Below are 17881 nucleotides of genomic sequence, written 5' to 3' on the forward strand. Positions count from 1 at the left end.
GTGCATGGCCCAGCGACCACGGAGATGACTAAGACAGTCCCTGCGCTGGACTCCGCAGGCATTGCCAAACTTTCTTAGTAGAGATTTAGCACTTTAATGGCGGCTCCATTTTTAAGCAACTACCAGGGCAAGTAGCTTCGAATTTTGAAGAGCCATTCTGTTTATGCATTTACTTACATTCTGCCCCATTCTAAAAAAAAAACAAAAAAAACTAAATCAACTTTTTAAACACAACTTAGCAACAATAACAACAAAAAGACAAAAGCAGGGCGAAGAGAAAGTGAGGGGTGCACAGTTAAATGAAACCAGGTAAATCATCACGCGGGCCACGACGTGTGTACCGTGATTCAAAGCGGACAACAGATTCTGACAGCTGACGCGGAAGAGACAGCTACAAGAGCCCGGCGCCCACGACACAAAGATCTGTGTCAGCCGCCGGCCCGTCCCCACGCGGCAAACTCTGCCACAGCCTTCTCACCTCGGAGCGCCATTCTCAGTGCCCCCAAGTTAAATGCAACCGCGTGCGAGGCACCGTCTCTGTCTCTGACTCTCCCCCGGTGTCAGCCCTCGCCCTGTGTCCTCACTTCACTGGGCTCCCATGCCAACGAGTGAAGCCGACCCCGTGGCCTGGAGGGCGGCTCCTCCCCTGGAGCCCAGTTGGCGGCAGGGCTCCCCCACCCCCCGTCTGCTCTGCTCCCTTCTCCGCAGCCTTGACTTCTCACCAAGACATTTCCTCCTATGCCTGCTGCCCACAAAACCCCCTGCCATATCCAAGAACGCCGTGCCGTATCATGTTCAATCAGAAATTTCTCCGTTCCCTCTCACCTTTCCCTTCTCCAGGAAGGAACTCGACTTTCCCCCCTCCCCACGCAACCATTTCTTTTCCTTGCGAGAGCTGTGAATCCCGCACGCGCCATCCGGAAAGCCGGGTGCCCTGCTGGCCAGGACTGACACGTCTCGGCCTCACCTAGGCTGTATCTCTACACTTTCCCCTTCTATCTTAAAAAGCCTCTCCTGAATCTCCCCATCCCTCTGATTTGGGGCTTAATTTGACATAAAGTTCTGAGGTTACAATTATCATGTGCATATCTGCCCACTTTTACTGGGTTTCCTTAGCAACAGCTTCATTAAGGAACTGCAGCCAGACGTTTAAAGAGGCTGTTCTATCTGAACGGAGTAGCCTGCACAAAATTCAAATGGCTCTGAGGAAAAAACTAACCAGAGACAAAGCGGTCGCGGATCATGAGCCAAAATGTTCTTCAAGCGGCCCAGAATCATTCCTGAGCATCAGGTCTATGGCAGGCATCAGTGCTGGGATGACTGCACACTGGTCCCACAGTAGGCTCGCCAATCTGGTAAGCTGCTGGGCTTTCTCCAAGTTTCTCAAACAATTTCTTACTACCACTTTCTCTTCTTGTCACCATTTTCTACTAATTAAGAAATTAATTTCAGCCACCTGGGTTGTCCGGGGAAAGCTCCGCGATGCAGTTCACGGACCTCAGACTTCAGAGTCACAACCAGCTACATTTAAATACCGGTGGTGGTGTTTACGAGGCAATCCCGGCACGGGCACGCAGCCAACTGGTGTCCTCAACTTGCTCTTGCCTACGACTGGCTACGGTAAACTACTTCGCAAAGTTGCTATGATGACACGGTCAACATCTCTTCACGCCTAGTTCAGGGCCCGTAATAAGCTGGCTGCGTAATTAGTATCAGGTATACTCAGGGAGTTTCAGTTTACCTGATGATGGGGATGCTCTCCCTCTCCCTTGTCCCCGCCTGGTAACAGAACTTCTGTCGCTGGGATCAACGCCACCAGAGCAGCCTGGCGAGAACATTGCCCAGCTCTGCATGATGAAGCACGTCCTTTTCCGCTGTAGAACCGCTCACGGTCGGTAGCCATTTATTTTGTGTGTCTCCTGCCTGCTTCCCCCCTAGACTCTACACTCAAGCGGTACAGTAAGCCCGACCATGTCTGTCCTGTCACCCACTAAATATTCTAGGGCTCGCAGACGGCAACACGGCACCTGGCCTCTGCTAGGGAAGGTCGTGTGAAGGAAAGTGTCAGCAAGCATGCTTTCCAGAGGCCCCTTCACCGCTGAGCTTGGGATCTGACTCTGGACACGTTACATAACCCTTCTCTAGCCTGAGGCTCCTCTTGAATAAATAGGAATAACTACACTTAAGTACCCAGGGTTATGAGAACTAGTAACAAATTCACAACCTAGGAAAGAGCCTCAACAAACATGAGCTGCCTTTATTGCTCCGATCCACGACCGATGGGGCAGACACATATACAGAACGCTTTCTATGCGCCGAGCGGTATGTTGAAAGCACTCGCCGTGTATTACAGTAACGTAATGTACACTTACAACAAACCCGGGAAGAAGCGAACAGTATCCTTCCCGTCTACAGACTCGCAAACAGGCTATGGGAGGTCACACGTTAGTCCAGGGTCCCGCGGCAAGGAAAACAACGGCAGGAACCCAGGTCTGGGGTGCCAGGACTGGCAGCCCTTCCCTGACTGCTACCATTTGCCTATGACGCCCACGCATCCAAGACACAAGTTTACAGTCATTACATGAAGTGTGTGCTACCATTCGCTATGGGACAATTATCGCAAACCCCTTTCACAAACAACGTAAGAAATGACACGTCCCTGGACCCCAACACGAGGAATCCTGCAGAAACCCTCCCCAGCACCACTAGATTCAAGCATGTTTCTTATCTGTTTCTATGCCTGCACAGGGCTTCTTAAAGCAGAAAGTACCTACGAGACTCGTTACCTCCATTCCTTTCAAACCTTCCACAGTGGCCAAAACCACCGCCAGGAATAAATACAACTCATCAGTTCTACAATGGCACCCATGTGATCAAGAACCGAAAGCCTGTTCCATTTCAGAAAAACCCGGGACCCTTTCTTTTCTTGTTATTCTAAAGTCCCAGCAGAGCTCATTATTTTCCTGCCCCGGCAAGCACACATGGAGAGGCGTCAACTGTGGCAAAGTGTCGTGTCGGGGGAAACTGAAAGGGCCGCGCCCCAGAGCACCTCTCGGCACTCACCCCAACCCGCGTGTCTCTGCTGACCTCTGGTGCTGTCCCTGAGGACCGAGCCAAGGGGCAGAGGGCCGTTCCACCAGCAGCAACTTCCCACGCATCGTCAGCAACAACACTTTATTTTACGAAAGATGTGTACTCCTACGGCCACCTGCAAAGACGGCGTCCCGGCAAGCCAGAATCGCCGGCATTCATCCGCGAGGCGGCTCCGGCCACACGGCCCAGCGAGCGAGCGTTAAGGCCTCCGGGGGCCTCCCCCGACCCTGCCCCCGGCACCCAGCCTGCGGTCCCATGGCTTCAGGTCTTCTGGTGACCGCTGGAAAGCGCGGCCCACCCTCCACTCTGCCCCCCCACCCCCCGAGGTGACAGCAGCAGGGCGGCTGCAGGGCAGACACCATGACGCTCCCGGACACGGCGCAGCAACTCTACACCGAGCCCCCCAACCACAGCGAGGGCCTGCTCCCCTGTCACGTCACAAAGGAAGATACGGAAACACAGCGATTCTGCGGAAGGTTGCACAGCGAACCAGGGGCAAAGCCAGGACTGAGCCCAAGGCTGTCTGACTGCCCTCCACTCCTGCACGACTCCTCAGCGTGAATTCCCACGAGGGCCCCCACCCCCCTGATGAGCCCGTGTCTCCACACTCACTCCGGACCCACGACAAGGTCTGGCCCCGGCCTGCCTCCTGAGCGTCTCCCCTCTGCGGTCCCTCAGGAACAAAATCCCTCGGGCCAGGAGCGACCGCCACTCAACAGCTCGGAGTCTCTGGGGTGCCGTTTCCCTGACACCAAATGGCCCCAAACAAAGTGGTGGGATTTTTCTTCTTCTGGTTTGTCTGTACTGGGTTTACTGGCTCTCCTCTGTTCCTGTCTCTCCCTTCCGTGTCAGGCCTACAGCTGCTGCTTCTTACTTGTTCCAGCAGCCTCCGTCTACGCCTGAGCTAAGAAATCACTGCGCGGGGTGCCTGTGGGACTCAGTCGGTAGAGCATGAGACTCTTGATCTCAAGGTCGTGAGTTCAAGCCTGACACTGGGTGTGGAGCCTACTTTAAAAAAAAAAAAAAAAAAAAAAAAAAGAGCCCTGATGCCTATTCTTGTTCAAAACATAAACTGATTCTAGTCTCTCTCCCCCTCCCACCCCCCCCCGAGCCTCCCCCTCCCCCTCGCCTGAGCCTCAGCCCACACATCTAACAGGCTTCCCGTCACACCCACGGCCGGGTCTGTCACCTCTGCTCCAAAGCACCCTCCACAGCCCCCCTCTCAGAGCACAGCGCGACCTCGCAGCCACAGCCTGGGTGGCGTCCAGCCGACCCTCACGCAGTCCTCACCACTCCCTTTTCACCACCCACGCGTGTCGGCTGTCCCGCCTCTCAGCCGGGAGCATCAGGACTGCTCACCAGGCCTGCCCACAGCACTCTTCCCCACCTGAGACAAGGGGATCCTGTCATTCCCATGCCTCCAAGCCCTTTCCTTTAAAACCCACTGTCAGGGGCGGGTGGGAAGCTCAGTCGGACGAGCGTCCGACTTCGGCTCGGGTCATGATCTCGCGTTCATGGGATCGAGCCCCGCGTCGAGCTCTGTGCCGACAGCTCGGTGCCTGGAGCCTGCTTCGGATTCTGTGTCTCCCTCTCTCTCTTCCCCTCCTCCACTCATGCTTTCACTGTCTCTCTCTCTCAAAAATAAATAAATACTAAATAAATAAACATTAAAAAAAATTTTAGGGGTGCCTGGGTGGCTCAGTCGGTTGAGTGTCCGACTTCGGCTCAGGTCATGATCTCACAGCTTGTGAGTTTGAGCCCCGCGTCGAGCTCTGTGCTGACAGCTCGGAGCCTGGAACCTGCTTCCAGTTCTGTGTCTCCCTCTTTCTGCCCCTCCCCTGCTCACTTGCTCTCTCTGGCTCTCTCAAAAACTAAATAAACATTAAAAAAAAATTTTTTTTTAAATAAATCAAACCCACTGTTGGGAGAATACACTGCAAACCCTTCACCTGGCCAGAAAGACCTCCAGTTCTGACTGGGACCCCCTCCCTCAAGCTCCCTCTCCAGCCTGTCTCCATCTGGCCTGGTTCCTTCCAGGGAACATGCCGTCTCAGATTTCAGACTCACTCCTGCTGAGCCATCCTCCTGGAATGCTCGGTCCCCCCTCCTCCTCTCCTGGCTATCTCCTATCCAGCTTTCCCGCCCCAGCTTGAACCTCCCTGCCCCAGATGGCCCCTGACCCCACACCCTCCACCACCACCAAACTAGCTCAAATCGATTTGCCACACTCCCTTGTCCCCTGTTTTTCAGTCACCCCACCACCGGAGGTCCACCTTTGCCATGAGGCTGTCAGCTCGAGGAGGGCAGAACCTGCCTTCTCCCCACCCCTCCCCCGCCCAGCACGGCCTGTGCTCAGCAAAGAGCTTTGCCACTAGTTACCTGTGTCCCACTCCCAGCCATAGGTCCTTATAGAAGCTGCTGCACTTTGGGACTGGGTGGCCCCGTCCATACAAATCCAAGTTAAATGAGCTAAATGTCTCCAATCTTTCTAGACTACCAACTTTGTGACTTTGCATTAGCAACCTACAACTAAATGTTCTAATGACTTCGTTTTATTAAAATCATATCCAGATGCAGACTGAGTGGTATTTCTTGAGTGCCTACTGTGTACCATGAGCTGTCCAAAGAACTTTCCCAGACTTTGTGTTTTAGAAACCTAACGACCCAGCCCGGGTTACAAATGGCAGTCGTGCCACAAGTGACCAGAGTGAAGCAACAGGCAGAGCTGGACCAAGGTCACGAAGCTGGCGAGAGACAGAGTGGTTTCTCTACTCAAGAAAAATTGTGAAGGGCAGAAAACTCTGAATGTGGGGGGCACCTGGGTGGCTCAGTCGACTGAGTGTCCAACTCTTGATTTTGGCTAATGTCATGGGACTGACCCCCACATTGGGCTCCACACTGAGCGTGGGTCCCTCTTGGTATTCTCTCTCTCCCTCTCTCCCTCCCTCTCTCTCCTTCTCTCCCTCCCTCCCTCTCTCTCCCTCTCTCTCCCTCTCTCTCTCTCTCCCCCTCTCCCTCCCTCCCTCTCTCTCTCCCCCTCTCCCTCCTTCCCTATCTCTCCCCCTCTCCCTCCCTCCCTCTCTCTCCCCCTCTCCCTCCTTCCCTATCTCTCCCCCTCTCCCTCCCTCTCCCCCTCTCCCCTGCTCACATGTGCTCTCTCTCTAAAATTTAAGAAAAAGAAAAGAAAAATCAGAATCCTGAAAGTAAAGTATCATAACGTAAAGCAGTATTTAGGACACCGAGTTCTGGCTGCAGACTTCACACCACACTGAGTCCTAGCAGCAGGGTCACAACGGGGTCCAGGAGAGCTGCACTAACCCTTCCACGCACCGCACCCGCCTGTCGGGAGGACGCGCACCCACCTGTCGAAGATTAATGTAAACCGCGTTCTGGAGAAATTCTGAAGCATCCATGCTCCGCTTCTGAATGGCAAGGACTCGCACAGCCTTGACACACGCTTCTAACTCAATCACTCCGGCATTCTTGTACTGTAGGGCACAAAGGAGGATCCTCATCAAAAAAGAAGATTTTCTACCGTATCGCAAAGCCTATATATCACGGGGAACTCGGGGACCCTTCAGGGCACCTCCCCAAGTTCCAGGACCTAACAGTCCCTCCCAAGGTGGACGGGTGGAGAGCAGAGAGAGAGGACTGTATTGGGGGAAGTCTTATCACGCCACACTGTGTGGCTCGGAGCCTGGAGCAGGCTGCTGAGTGGCCCCTGGACCCCGACCCAGTGCCCTCCCTCCAGCACCCTTTGCCCCGCCAAGGCTGCACCACAGAAACTCTGCACACTAGCTGTCGGCCTGTTTTCTTTTCCACTCCAACCGGTTTTGTTTTCTTTCTAAGCATCCCGAGCTGGAGTGATTTTCAATGGCGGTATCTGTAGAAACTTGCAGTTGAAGAAAAGTTTAACAGAGATAAATCCATGTACACCAGGGCCTAAAGACCGCCCGGGGGGAGGAGGTCCCTCACAGATACTCCTACAGAGGCATCAAACACTGGAGTCCCCCCTTTCCATCAACAAGTATTTACCGAGACCCCCATGGGCCCAGCAGGCAGAAATGCTCGGGAGAATGCAGTCTGTCCACCTACCAATTGTTACAAAGGTCACGTTTCTTACTAAAAGTATTTTTATAAGGTAGAAAAAGAAAGTGCTGTGCTGTTAGGGCAGCCTCCTTCTTCCCTCTTTTCAAGTATGTAACACGTACGTAATTCATGGCACGGGACAAAAACCACCACGCCCAATCATGAGGAGAAACTCTGCTTCCCTAACTGGCAACACTGAAGTCAGAAATCACCAATTTTTACATACCATTTAACAGCACAACAATAAACTCACAGAAGGACTTTATTCCACTGAAATTAAATGACTTCTTTTCCTTCAAATCCCTTGAAACAACTTCTATGTAAGTGGCAATAAAAGCCAACTCCATTTTTTTCACATGTTTATGTTACACTTACATATTTTTAATTATATTATAAAGATTTAAACTGCAATCATAAAAAATTGCTCTTACATCAGTAGAAAGGTATCCACAACCAGCAGGGATTAGGTAAAGAATGGACCATTACTAAAAACCTCCATACCTGCTCTCTATAAGCATTCTCCAGGAACAAAAATTCTGGGATGCAGGGACCAAGCCCCGTTCTCACTACTGAGTCCTTACTAAGGACTGTCCTACCAGCACAGATCCCAGCATAGCATTGTATAATCAATAGTTCAGGAATAAATGAGGGAACTCTCTCATTCAATTCTAAAACAAAAACCCTAAAATAAATATTATCCTTGTTAGGTTCTAAAATGAGACTTAAAAAAGTAAAGTTTCGGGGCGCCTGGGTGGCTCGGTCGGTTAAGCGTCTGACTTCGGCTCAGGTCATGATCTCACGGTCCGTGAGTTCGAGCCCCGCGTCGGGCTCTGTGCTGACAGCTCAGAGCCTAGAGCCTGTTTCAGATTCTGTGTCTCCCTCTCTCTCTGCTCCTCCCCTGTTCATGCTCTGTCTCTCTCTGTCTCAAAAATAAATAAACGTTAAAAAAAAAAAAAAATTTTTTTTTAAAAAAGTAAAGTTTCTTGGGGCACCTGCGTGGCTCAGTCAGTTGAGCATCTGGCTTCGACTCGGGTCATGATCTCACAGTTTGTGAATTCAAGCCCCACGTCGGGCTCTGTGCTGACAGCTCGGAGCCTGGAGCCTGTTTTGGATTCTGTGTGTCTCCCTCTCTCTCTGCTCCTCCCCCGCTCATGCTGTCTCTCTCTCTCTCTCTCTCTCAAAAATAAATAAACATTTAAAAAAATTAAAAAAAAAAAAAAGGAAAGTTTCTTGCCCAAGGTTACAAAGCGAGTATCTGGTGGAGACAGGGTTTGAATTGCGTCCATCTGACTCCAGAACTAATATGAAGCAAACATGCCATTAGGAACCAAGTGACCTACCAGGGTCGGGCCTGGTTAGTACTTGGATAGGAACCAAGTGACCTTCACTTGAGAGGCCACAGGAACATAGCTAAAGGTAGGTGAACACCGAGAACTCTGCCCGACACCATAGCTCAAGCGTGGAGGGTCCTCTGCCTCCCAATCCAGCCGTCACTGTGTGACTTCAATCGAGTCACGTACCCTCTCTGGGCTTTAGTCTCTCACCTATGAAAAAGTATGAGGCTATATGCTCTCTAAAGTTCCTTTCAACTATAAATATGACGACACCAATGTCTCGGGAGAATGTCTATGTCTCCATTTCATTTCTTCTAATAAAAGAGAATTTCCTTGGCCACAAATCAGAAATCTAATAAAAAATCATTTGTGAAGCCACCAAGAATCTGCTTACAAGATTTCACTATCACTCACAGTGAATGAAAACCAAAAGATGGGGCCTCTCCCTTGGTAAGTGAGAGGCAGCCTGACATGTGTGTTCATGTGTGTGCGTGTGCACGTGTGTGTGTGCATGTGTGCACGTGTGTACAAATCAAATACGATCAAATCAAATCTGAGAAGCATTCAGAGATTCTTATACCACTGTCGTCTCATGGTGGGGGAGGACGTAAAGGAGGAAAGACAAGGAGCTAAGAGGAAAACGAGGCAAATGAACAGAACTACAACCAGAGAAAGGAAGATATCCACTTGCTCTGTCTGTCTGCATCACATACACAATATTAGGAACGGGCTTCTCCCCAGACGTCTCGTTGAGCACGTACTCAACCGAGGAAGGACAGACGATGACCGTTTTTTTATTGAGCAATACAAACAGGTCTGCCCCGGTAGTAGGCATTTTACACGTATAAATTGTTTACTCTGATTAAAAACTCGATGCAGGGGTGCCTGGGGGACTCAGCCAGTTAAGCGTCTGACTCTTGATATCTATCGGCTCAGGTCATGATCTCACGGTTCACGGGATCGAGCCCCGCATTGAGCTCTGTGCTGACAGCATGGAGCCTGCTCAGGATTCTCTCCCTCCTTCTCTCTCTGCCCTTCTCCCACTATCTCACGTGTTCTCTCTCTCTTGCTCTCACTCTCTCAAAATAAATAAACATTTAAAAAAAAATTTTTTTTAATCTTGATGCAGTAGGCCTTAACCTCACCATTTGAGAGAAAAGAAACCCAGGGCTGAGAGAGCATACAAAGGAAATGAGGTCAGACGGCACAGACACAGTGGAGAGACTCAAATCCAGTCCTGTCTTACTCCAGAGGCTGCTCCTTCCACTCTGGGGACTGGAAAACTCAAGACCCACGGCCACCTGCCTCCCCTGCGGTGCCCACGGCAGACAAGTCTCTCCCACCGAGAAGTCTCGAATTCTTACTAACACAGTGCTGTGGGCAGCCACTAACTTTCCATCAGATATGGCTGGTGAAGAGCCATCCACCTGCCATGCCCGCAGGGCTCTGCCACAAAGGCAGGAGAGCCTGGTTCCTGTGCACGTTCAGAGCCTTCCCTGGTCTAACCCTGGCTCCTTCTGCTTCTCTAGTCCAAAGGCAGTCACCAAACTGCTAGAATTAGTTACACGAGCCACGTGACTTCTCTCCATCTGTCTGCCCACCTACAGAACTTAGCTATGATCATTTTGATAATCTTGGAAACAAAGTTTAAAAGACAGAAAAGAAAGGAGTTTGAAAAAAGTACTTAATATTTAAGTTTTTTCAACAGCCAGTTACAAAATGAATATTAAAACCTCAATCTGCCTTTCTACATTTCAGCTATAAGCAGTTCAAAAATATAATGGCAAAAAATCTCATCCACCAAATTAACAAAAACACATGCAATAACTAGAAATAAACTTAAACACAATGCTCACGTTCTCTGTGAAGAAACCTGCAACTCTGTATTGCAGGACTTAAAATAAGATGTGTACGTGCAGAGACATTAACATATTCTACAGAGACAGTAATTTTGCAAAGATAGGAGTTCTCCTAAAAATAATTCAAAACTTACTTTAAGCCCCATGAAAATTCCAAACTGCTGTGTGTGTGTGTGTGTGTGTGTCATGAACGAAATATTTCAGGATTCTTGAGGAATTATTATTCATAATACTAGCCAAGAAAATCTAGGATGGGAGGAAGGGATTTTAAAGAAAAGAAGACACACTAGTACACGTTAAAGAAACCACAGGAGATAAAATATCATGATGCTGGAGTAAGAAAAGAAATTCATAGAAAGGAATAAAAAGCTCAGGGGCGCCTGGGTGGCTCAGTCGGTTGAGCGTCCGACTTCGGCCCAGGTCATGATCTCGCGGTCCGTGGGTTCGCGCCCTGCGTCGGGCTCTGGGCTGACAGCTCGGAGCCCGGAGCCTGTTTCGGATTCTGTGTCCCCCTCTCTCTCTGACCCTCCCCTGTTCATGCTCTGTCTCTGTCTCAAAAATAAATAAACATTAAAAAAAAATTAAAAAAAAAAAAAAAAGCTCAGAATTAGACTCCAATATATGTATGTATTCAGTGTAAGTGGGATTTCAAATCAGAGACAAAAAGTATGAATTCCATAAATTGTGGCGGAACAAGTAGATAGTAACCTGGAAAAAATAAATGCTATTTCTGTGTCATAATGTACACAAAATAAATTACAGGTAAGGAGATAAATATTTTAAAATGCTAACCTCATCAAATACAATACTTTCCATATACTTAACTCTGCTTATCCTCACCACAACACTTCCAGATAGGTACTATCATCATCCCCATTTTAAAGATTAAAAAAAAAAAAAATGAGGATGGGGCTCCTGGGTGGCTCAATCAGTTAAGCATCGGACTCTTGATTTCGACTCAGGCCATGATCTCATGGTTCATGAGCTCAAGTCCCACATCAGGCTCTGCACTGACAGTGGGGAGCCTGAGTGGGATTCTCTCTCTCCCTCGCTCTCTGTCCCTCTGTCACTCGTACGTACTCTCTTTCTCAAATAAACTTTATTATAAAAAAAAAACTGAAGAAAAGAGTTCCATGTTATTGTTAAGGTATTTCTAAGCATAATACCAAAGGTAAAAACCCAAAAGGAAAAAATTTACTGTATTAGAAACCTGTTTTGACCACAAAAAGAAAAAGAAAAGCTCCTGAACAAAATGAAAGGCAAGCAACCTTAGGAAACAGATTAGTAATAGGCATCAATGAAAGAAAAGAAGATGGTATTCACCATATATAAAGAGCTATAACAGAGCAACAAGGAAAACACCCTAACTTAAATGGGTACAAAGGACACAAATGGGTAATTCATATAAGAAACATAAATGCTATAAAGCAAAAACTGTCCAATATCTCACTGGTAACCAAATCCAAACTAAAACAATGGGAAGTTACTTTCACCCATCACAGTGACAAATACTCTGAAAGGATACAATAGCTGGTGTTTGTGACAGAGCAGACTGTTACCCTTTTGGCACGACACTATGGCGATGTGTAAGTAAACTCTAAAAACACCATGTATGCTCTTTGACTCAAGTCCACTTCTAGGTACTATCTCCTTAAAATAAATAATAAAAAAATAAATCAGTCCAAAAAGATTTCTCTACCAGGGCGTTTATCACAGCACTGTTTACAACTGTGGCAAGGAAAACTGAAATGAACTAATATTCATAGAAGAGAATCAGTTAAATAAATCTATACCTTTTCATATCCTATTGGAGAAGGAATTTGGGGAGTAACTTGAAAGTAACTTATCACAAGTGTAAATGTCATATCCAGTGATTAAATTTCCAGAAATCTTTTTTGCTTAATTTTCAATATTTAATTTTTGTATTTTTGAGAGAGCGTGAGTGGGGGAGGGTCAGAGAGAGAGGGAGACATAGAATCCAAAGCAGGCTCCACACTATCAGTGCAAAGTCAGGCACGGGGCTTGAACCCACGAACCCTGAGATCATGACCTGGGCCGAACTTGGACGCTCAACCAACTGAGCCACACAGGAGCCCCAAATTTCCAGAAATCATAACGAAAGGGATAATCACACAAGAATATATGTACAAGAATGTTCACTGATGCATTTTTTCCTAACAAGGGAAAGTGAGAAAACCTAAGCATCCATCAAAAGGTAAGAATTTAGGAAATCAGAGCGAGCAGTGAGCTCTGTGGGAGCAGGCATTTCGCTTTGCTCTAGGTGCCGTCTACTCCCCGTGTTGGGTTCCTGATGGCCTCTTACAAAAGTGTTGACAAATGACTACATCCACACTTTAGAAGACTTTCCACCCGAGGGGCGCCTGGGTGGCTCAGTCAGTGAAGCGTCCAACCTCAGCTCAGGTCATGATCTCACGGTTTGTGAGTTTGAGCCTCACATCAGGCTCTGTGCTGACAGCTCAGAGCCTGGAGCCTACTTAGGATTCTGTGTCTCCCTCTCTCTCGGCCCCTCCCATCCTCGTACTCTGTCTCTCTCTCTCTCAAAAAATAAACAAACATTTAAAAAATTTTTTAAAAATTGGAGTGCCTGAGTGGCTCAGTCGGTTGAGCGTCCGACTTCGGCTCAGGTCATGATCTTGCGGTCCGTGGGTTCGAGCCCCGCGTCGGGCTCTGTGCTGACAGCTCAGAGCCTGGAGCCTGTTTCAGATTCTGTGTCTCCCTCTCTCTCTGTCCCTCCCCCTCTCACACGCTATCTCTCTCTCTCTCTCTCTCTCTCAAAAATAAATAAACATAAAAAAAAACATGGAAGACTTTCCACCCTATCTGAAATAATCAAGCAGGTTTGCAGTGGGAGGACATCTGGGATGAATCTGTGAGTGAATAAAGCAAGTTGCAGAATAACACATGCGGTATAATCTCATCTTCCTAAATAAGAGATATACATACACACATATATGCATTTCACAGGCATAAAGGTCACAAGAGAGATGTACCAAATTGTTAACAGCTGTTACTCTAAGAAACAAGGGTAGGAGAGGTGGGCGGGTTTCATCTTCTGCTTTTGCTACCGCTCTTCTACACAGCTTGACTTCTTGTTTTCAGTATTTCAGAAAGTAGATATGAAATTTAAATTTTTTTTTTTTTAAATCCAAGGGTCACCTGGGTAGCTCAGTCGCTTAAGCATCTGCCTTCGGCTCAGGTCACAGTCTCCCGGTTCGTGGGGTCAAGCCCCGCGTCGGGCTCTGTGCTGACAGCCTAGCCTGGAGCCTGCTTTGGGTTCTGTGTCTCCCTCTCGCCCCGCCCCTCCCCCGCTGATGCTACGTCTCTGTCTCTCAAAAATAAATAATAAACATTTAAATAAACAAATAAATAAACCCAGAGTATTAAGAAGGGTGCATCCAAAAGATGGAATGCCGCCCACATCACTAAAAATCAGGCCGTGGAAGGTTTAACTACAGAGATATGCCACATGAAAAATGCAGGTCTCCACACAGTAAGTATAGGATGCTCACCGTTTTTTATAATATAGGCAATATATGTTGACAGAAAGACCAGAAAATAGATATCAAAATGTTAAAATGGTTATCTCCGAGTAGTGGGGCTATGATCGTCCTTTTTCCCCTTTTTCCAAATATGAAATTCACACTATTATGAATCAGAAATAAAGAAGTGTTTTAGTATATAGTATCATGCACTAGAGAATGATACATGAATACTTACAGAACCAAATAATTGGGATGTACTGCAGTATTTCACAGTGTAAACCAGGAACCCCGGATTAAAACAACACAATTATGTAAGGGATTTACGAAGCAGTAAAATCACCTTGCTGTAATAGGAAATGGCCTCCTTATATTTGTCAATTATGTCCTCAGGACTCAGACAGTTCTTAGCACGTCCAATTTCAGCACTGGTGTCGGGATTTATGCCATTGGTTGTGAGGGCACCTGCAAACCAAAAGAAAGAAAAGAAATAATCTTTTGCTTTTTCTGTCTTGCTTCTTTGTTTGAAAGAGGGGCACAAACCAGATAAAACTTAAATATTCCCTACTGCAATTCAAATAATGATGCTGTTTTTTAAACCTTCCTAACTCATATACCCCCTTCCTGGCTCATATACCTCCCTCCTGACTCATATATCCCCTTCCCAGCTCATATACCCCCTTCCTGGCTCATATACCCCTTCCTGGCTCACATACCCCCTTCCTGACTCACATACTTCCTTCCCGGCCCACATACCCCCTTCCCGGTCACATACCCCCTTCCTGGCCCACATTACCCCCTTTCTGGCCCATATACCCCCTTCCTCGCTCATATACCCCTTTCCTGGCTCATATATTCCCTTCCTAGCTTATATATCCCTTTCCTAGCTCATATACCCCCTTCCTAGCTTATGTATCCCCTTCCTAGCCTGTATATCCCCTAGAAGTCTTACCATCGAAGCACCATATGAAATGTTAAGTGACTCAAAGTAAGTTTTCCTCCTTGTTGAAATTTTCTGTTAAAGAACATGAAGTGCATTATAGAAAAGTACCGTGTTCATAATAACCAGCTTAGGCATCTGGAAGACCACGCCAGTGGCGAGCACTATCTCACAGCTCTACACTCTGAGTGCCAGCAGGAGGCCACACTGTCTCCTCAAATGACCACCAACTACATGAAAGCATTTTCTGAACCGTCCAGCCCTGAAGAAACAGAACTCATAAATGCCAGGATCCTTTCTGTGGTCGTCATTGTCTATTTCTGGCTGCCTATCAATTAGCAGAACCACCTAATTCCCCGGCCATCCGACCAACGTGGGGGAGAGTTCTGGAGAAATCTCCATTTACAGAACATAACCAACTACGCATGGAACTCGGACAGGGAAAAAAAAAAAAAAAAAAAGGATGAAGCAGTTTTTGATTTCACAGAACACAAAAGCGACTCTCCCAAGCCTGGTAACAGGAACAGCTGGGCTCCTGCTAAGCCGCTAGTTTATCACCGGGACAAACTCTTCAGGCCTTCACGCCTGCTGGGGTCTCAGGCACAGGGCTGCTGCCCATCCCGACAATCCATAGGACACAGGCGTGCCTCTCAATGCCTGCCCCACGCGTGCCAGCTTGTCTCCTACCCTCGCTTCTGACCTTGGCCCCATCTTCTCACCTGCTTGTTTGACATTCTGTTCTTCTCTAAGCTGTCTCAAATACTTTTGGGAACAAGACAGAAGAATAAGTGGATAGAAACACAGATGGACAGGTGACAAATGGACAGAAAGACTCCAAGAAAAGGGAAACAAAGAAAATTTCCTACACAAAACCCTCCTCTCGTTGGGGAAGACAGAACCACCACAGGGGACCAGGAAGAGGCAGGTGGCTTAGGATCTTGTTTCCTCTGGATTTTGTGAAAATCACAGCAAGGGATGAGAGGGTTGAACTATAAATAATAAAAGAAAAGGGCATGCTCGAAAAAACCTAAAATATACATTTTTTAAAGAACAGATTCCAATCACTGAGGCCCAATGACACAATTCTTGAGTGCTACAGAACTGAGAATTCTACCTCCCAGCCACAAGACACCCCTCTGGAGCGATGAGCACTTACACAGAGTGGCTGTACCATCATCACAGCCAAAGATAGGTTCTTTTGCACTGAGAAGGACTCAGAACCTGTGCTAACAAGGATTTTGCAGGTCCTCACTCACAACCCCCAGCCACTCTAGGAAGAAGGCACTCCTAGTGTATCTCATTTCCGCGGGTGATGAAACAAGTCCTGGAGAGGCCGAGTATCCTTACTAGTGTTCAAAATTACAGAGCCAGTGACTCCAGGGTAGGATCCGAACTTGGGCCTACATTTTCCACCACTATACGATTGTGCTTTGCATGTTTTTCTATATATAATACACTTATTTCTGGCTAAAATATTTAATAAGTAATAGGCAGTCTTGACTTATTTAATAGGTTCTAACAATTTATCTTTACATCCTTAAATTCTACCCTTCTCCCTTGAAGAAAGGGAGGGAAAGATAAGAGAGGCCAGAATGAAGCGGGTCCTTTGCTCTTCATATGGTACCTCCTCTCTTCCGAACAGTACATGATCAAGACGTCTCCAACCAGGAAGAAGGAGGAAATGCCCCTCCATCTTTTACAGAAATGGCACCACTGAAAATGAGGGTTCATTCAATGATGACCTTCAACGCCAATACGGGGCGGGGGGGGGGGGGTGTACACGCCCACACCACAGCCCAGAACAGCACAATATGTCAGAAACCAACAAGGGCAGAGCTCACAAGACAGCTTAGTGGGTCACAGCAAATTAATTTTGTTCAATAAAAGAATAAGAAGCTCTAAAAATACTAGTATGCGATAGATGCAATCTTTCTGGACATCTACAAAGGGTCAACAGCCTGCACGTAACGTTAATGTGGACCAGTGGAACCAGGAGTCATCAAGGCTATAGCCTGGAGTCTACAAACGGGAAAAATCAACGAAACAGCCAGGCTGACAGCCAGGCTGGAGGGGAGAAAATGAGAGAACACAGTTAGGAAAACGTGGGCAGAGAAGTTGGGAAAACAACATAATCACACGGGTTCTCAGGTATCCATCCAACCATCATCCATTCATCCAAGAGACAGGGAGAGAGTTACGGAGTCCGCTTGCGTGCAAGACTGCGTACAAGGCCCAAAACCGGAAAGGCAACAGACACAAAGGAAAGCAAAGCAGAAATAAGAGGGCATAAAGCAGAGACAAAGGAGGCAGGGGACAGAAAGACAAAACCGTGAGAGAGAAGAGAAACACAGGTGTTCAGAAAAGGCAGGTGCCAACTGGCGCGGAGGAGATGCCGGCAGCGGTGCTGGGTCACACTTACAGCCGCTGTCCTGCTACGAAGCGAAAGCCCGGCAACGTGATACTCCGCCCTGTCGGCGGAGGGACAGCAAGGAAGACAGTGCCGCCAGTAGGTCTGGATGTTACCCTGGGCGAGCGCACAGTGAGCTCCCCCGGCACGTCAAAGATCAGCAGTACTGGGACCCCTGGATGGCCATTCGGAAAAAGATGAAAACAGACCTCACACCAAACGCAAGAGTAAATGCCAAATGATCTGGGATCCAGATATAAAACAGAAAACCATAAAAGAAGTTCAACAGCATAGGTGAATTCCTCTAAAACCTGGACAGAGGGAAAGCTCTCTAAATATGATGCAAATCCAAGCGCAATTTTAAAACACTGATAAATTCGGTTATGTGACAATGCAGCAAGAATACCACAAATGAAGCCAAAACATAAATGATGGTCTGAGAGAAAATAGCTGCAATATACATCACAAAGGGCTAAGAGCTCTAATATACAAAGGGGTCATAAAATTGAGAGACAAAAAGCTAAAAGTCCAAAAGAAAAAAATGAGCCAAAGACACGAGCAGACAATTCATAAAAGAAAAACACAAAGACGGCCCTCACCATTTAAAAAGATGCTGGATATCACCTGTGGTAGGAGACACCGCTTCTCACTCTTAGCGA

The 17881-nt window shown here is 47.6% G+C and overlaps 1 protein-coding gene across 3 annotated transcripts in view; it reads right to left on the minus strand.

The window, feature by feature from the left end:
* The window catches only part of TRAPPC9 (trafficking protein particle complex subunit 9), a 578179-nt gene that overhangs the window by 511264 nt on the left and 49034 nt on the right, over positions 1-17881 (minus strand). For all 3 annotated transcript variants that reach the window (XM_042973222.1, XM_042973221.1, XM_042973223.1), the window contains 2 exons: positions 14219-14340; positions 6456-6581 (listed from right to left, as the gene is read on the minus strand). In XM_042973222.1, coding sequence (XP_042829156.1) covers positions 6456-6581; positions 14219-14340 — 248 coding nt within the window. The remainder of the gene's footprint in view (positions 1-6455; positions 6582-14218; positions 14341-17881) is intronic.

The sequence above is a fragment of the Panthera tigris genome, chromosome F2, assembly GCF_018350195.1.
Source record: "Panthera tigris isolate Pti1 chromosome F2, P.tigris_Pti1_mat1.1, whole genome shotgun sequence".
Lineage (NCBI taxonomy): Eukaryota > Metazoa > Chordata > Mammalia > Carnivora > Felidae > Panthera > Panthera tigris.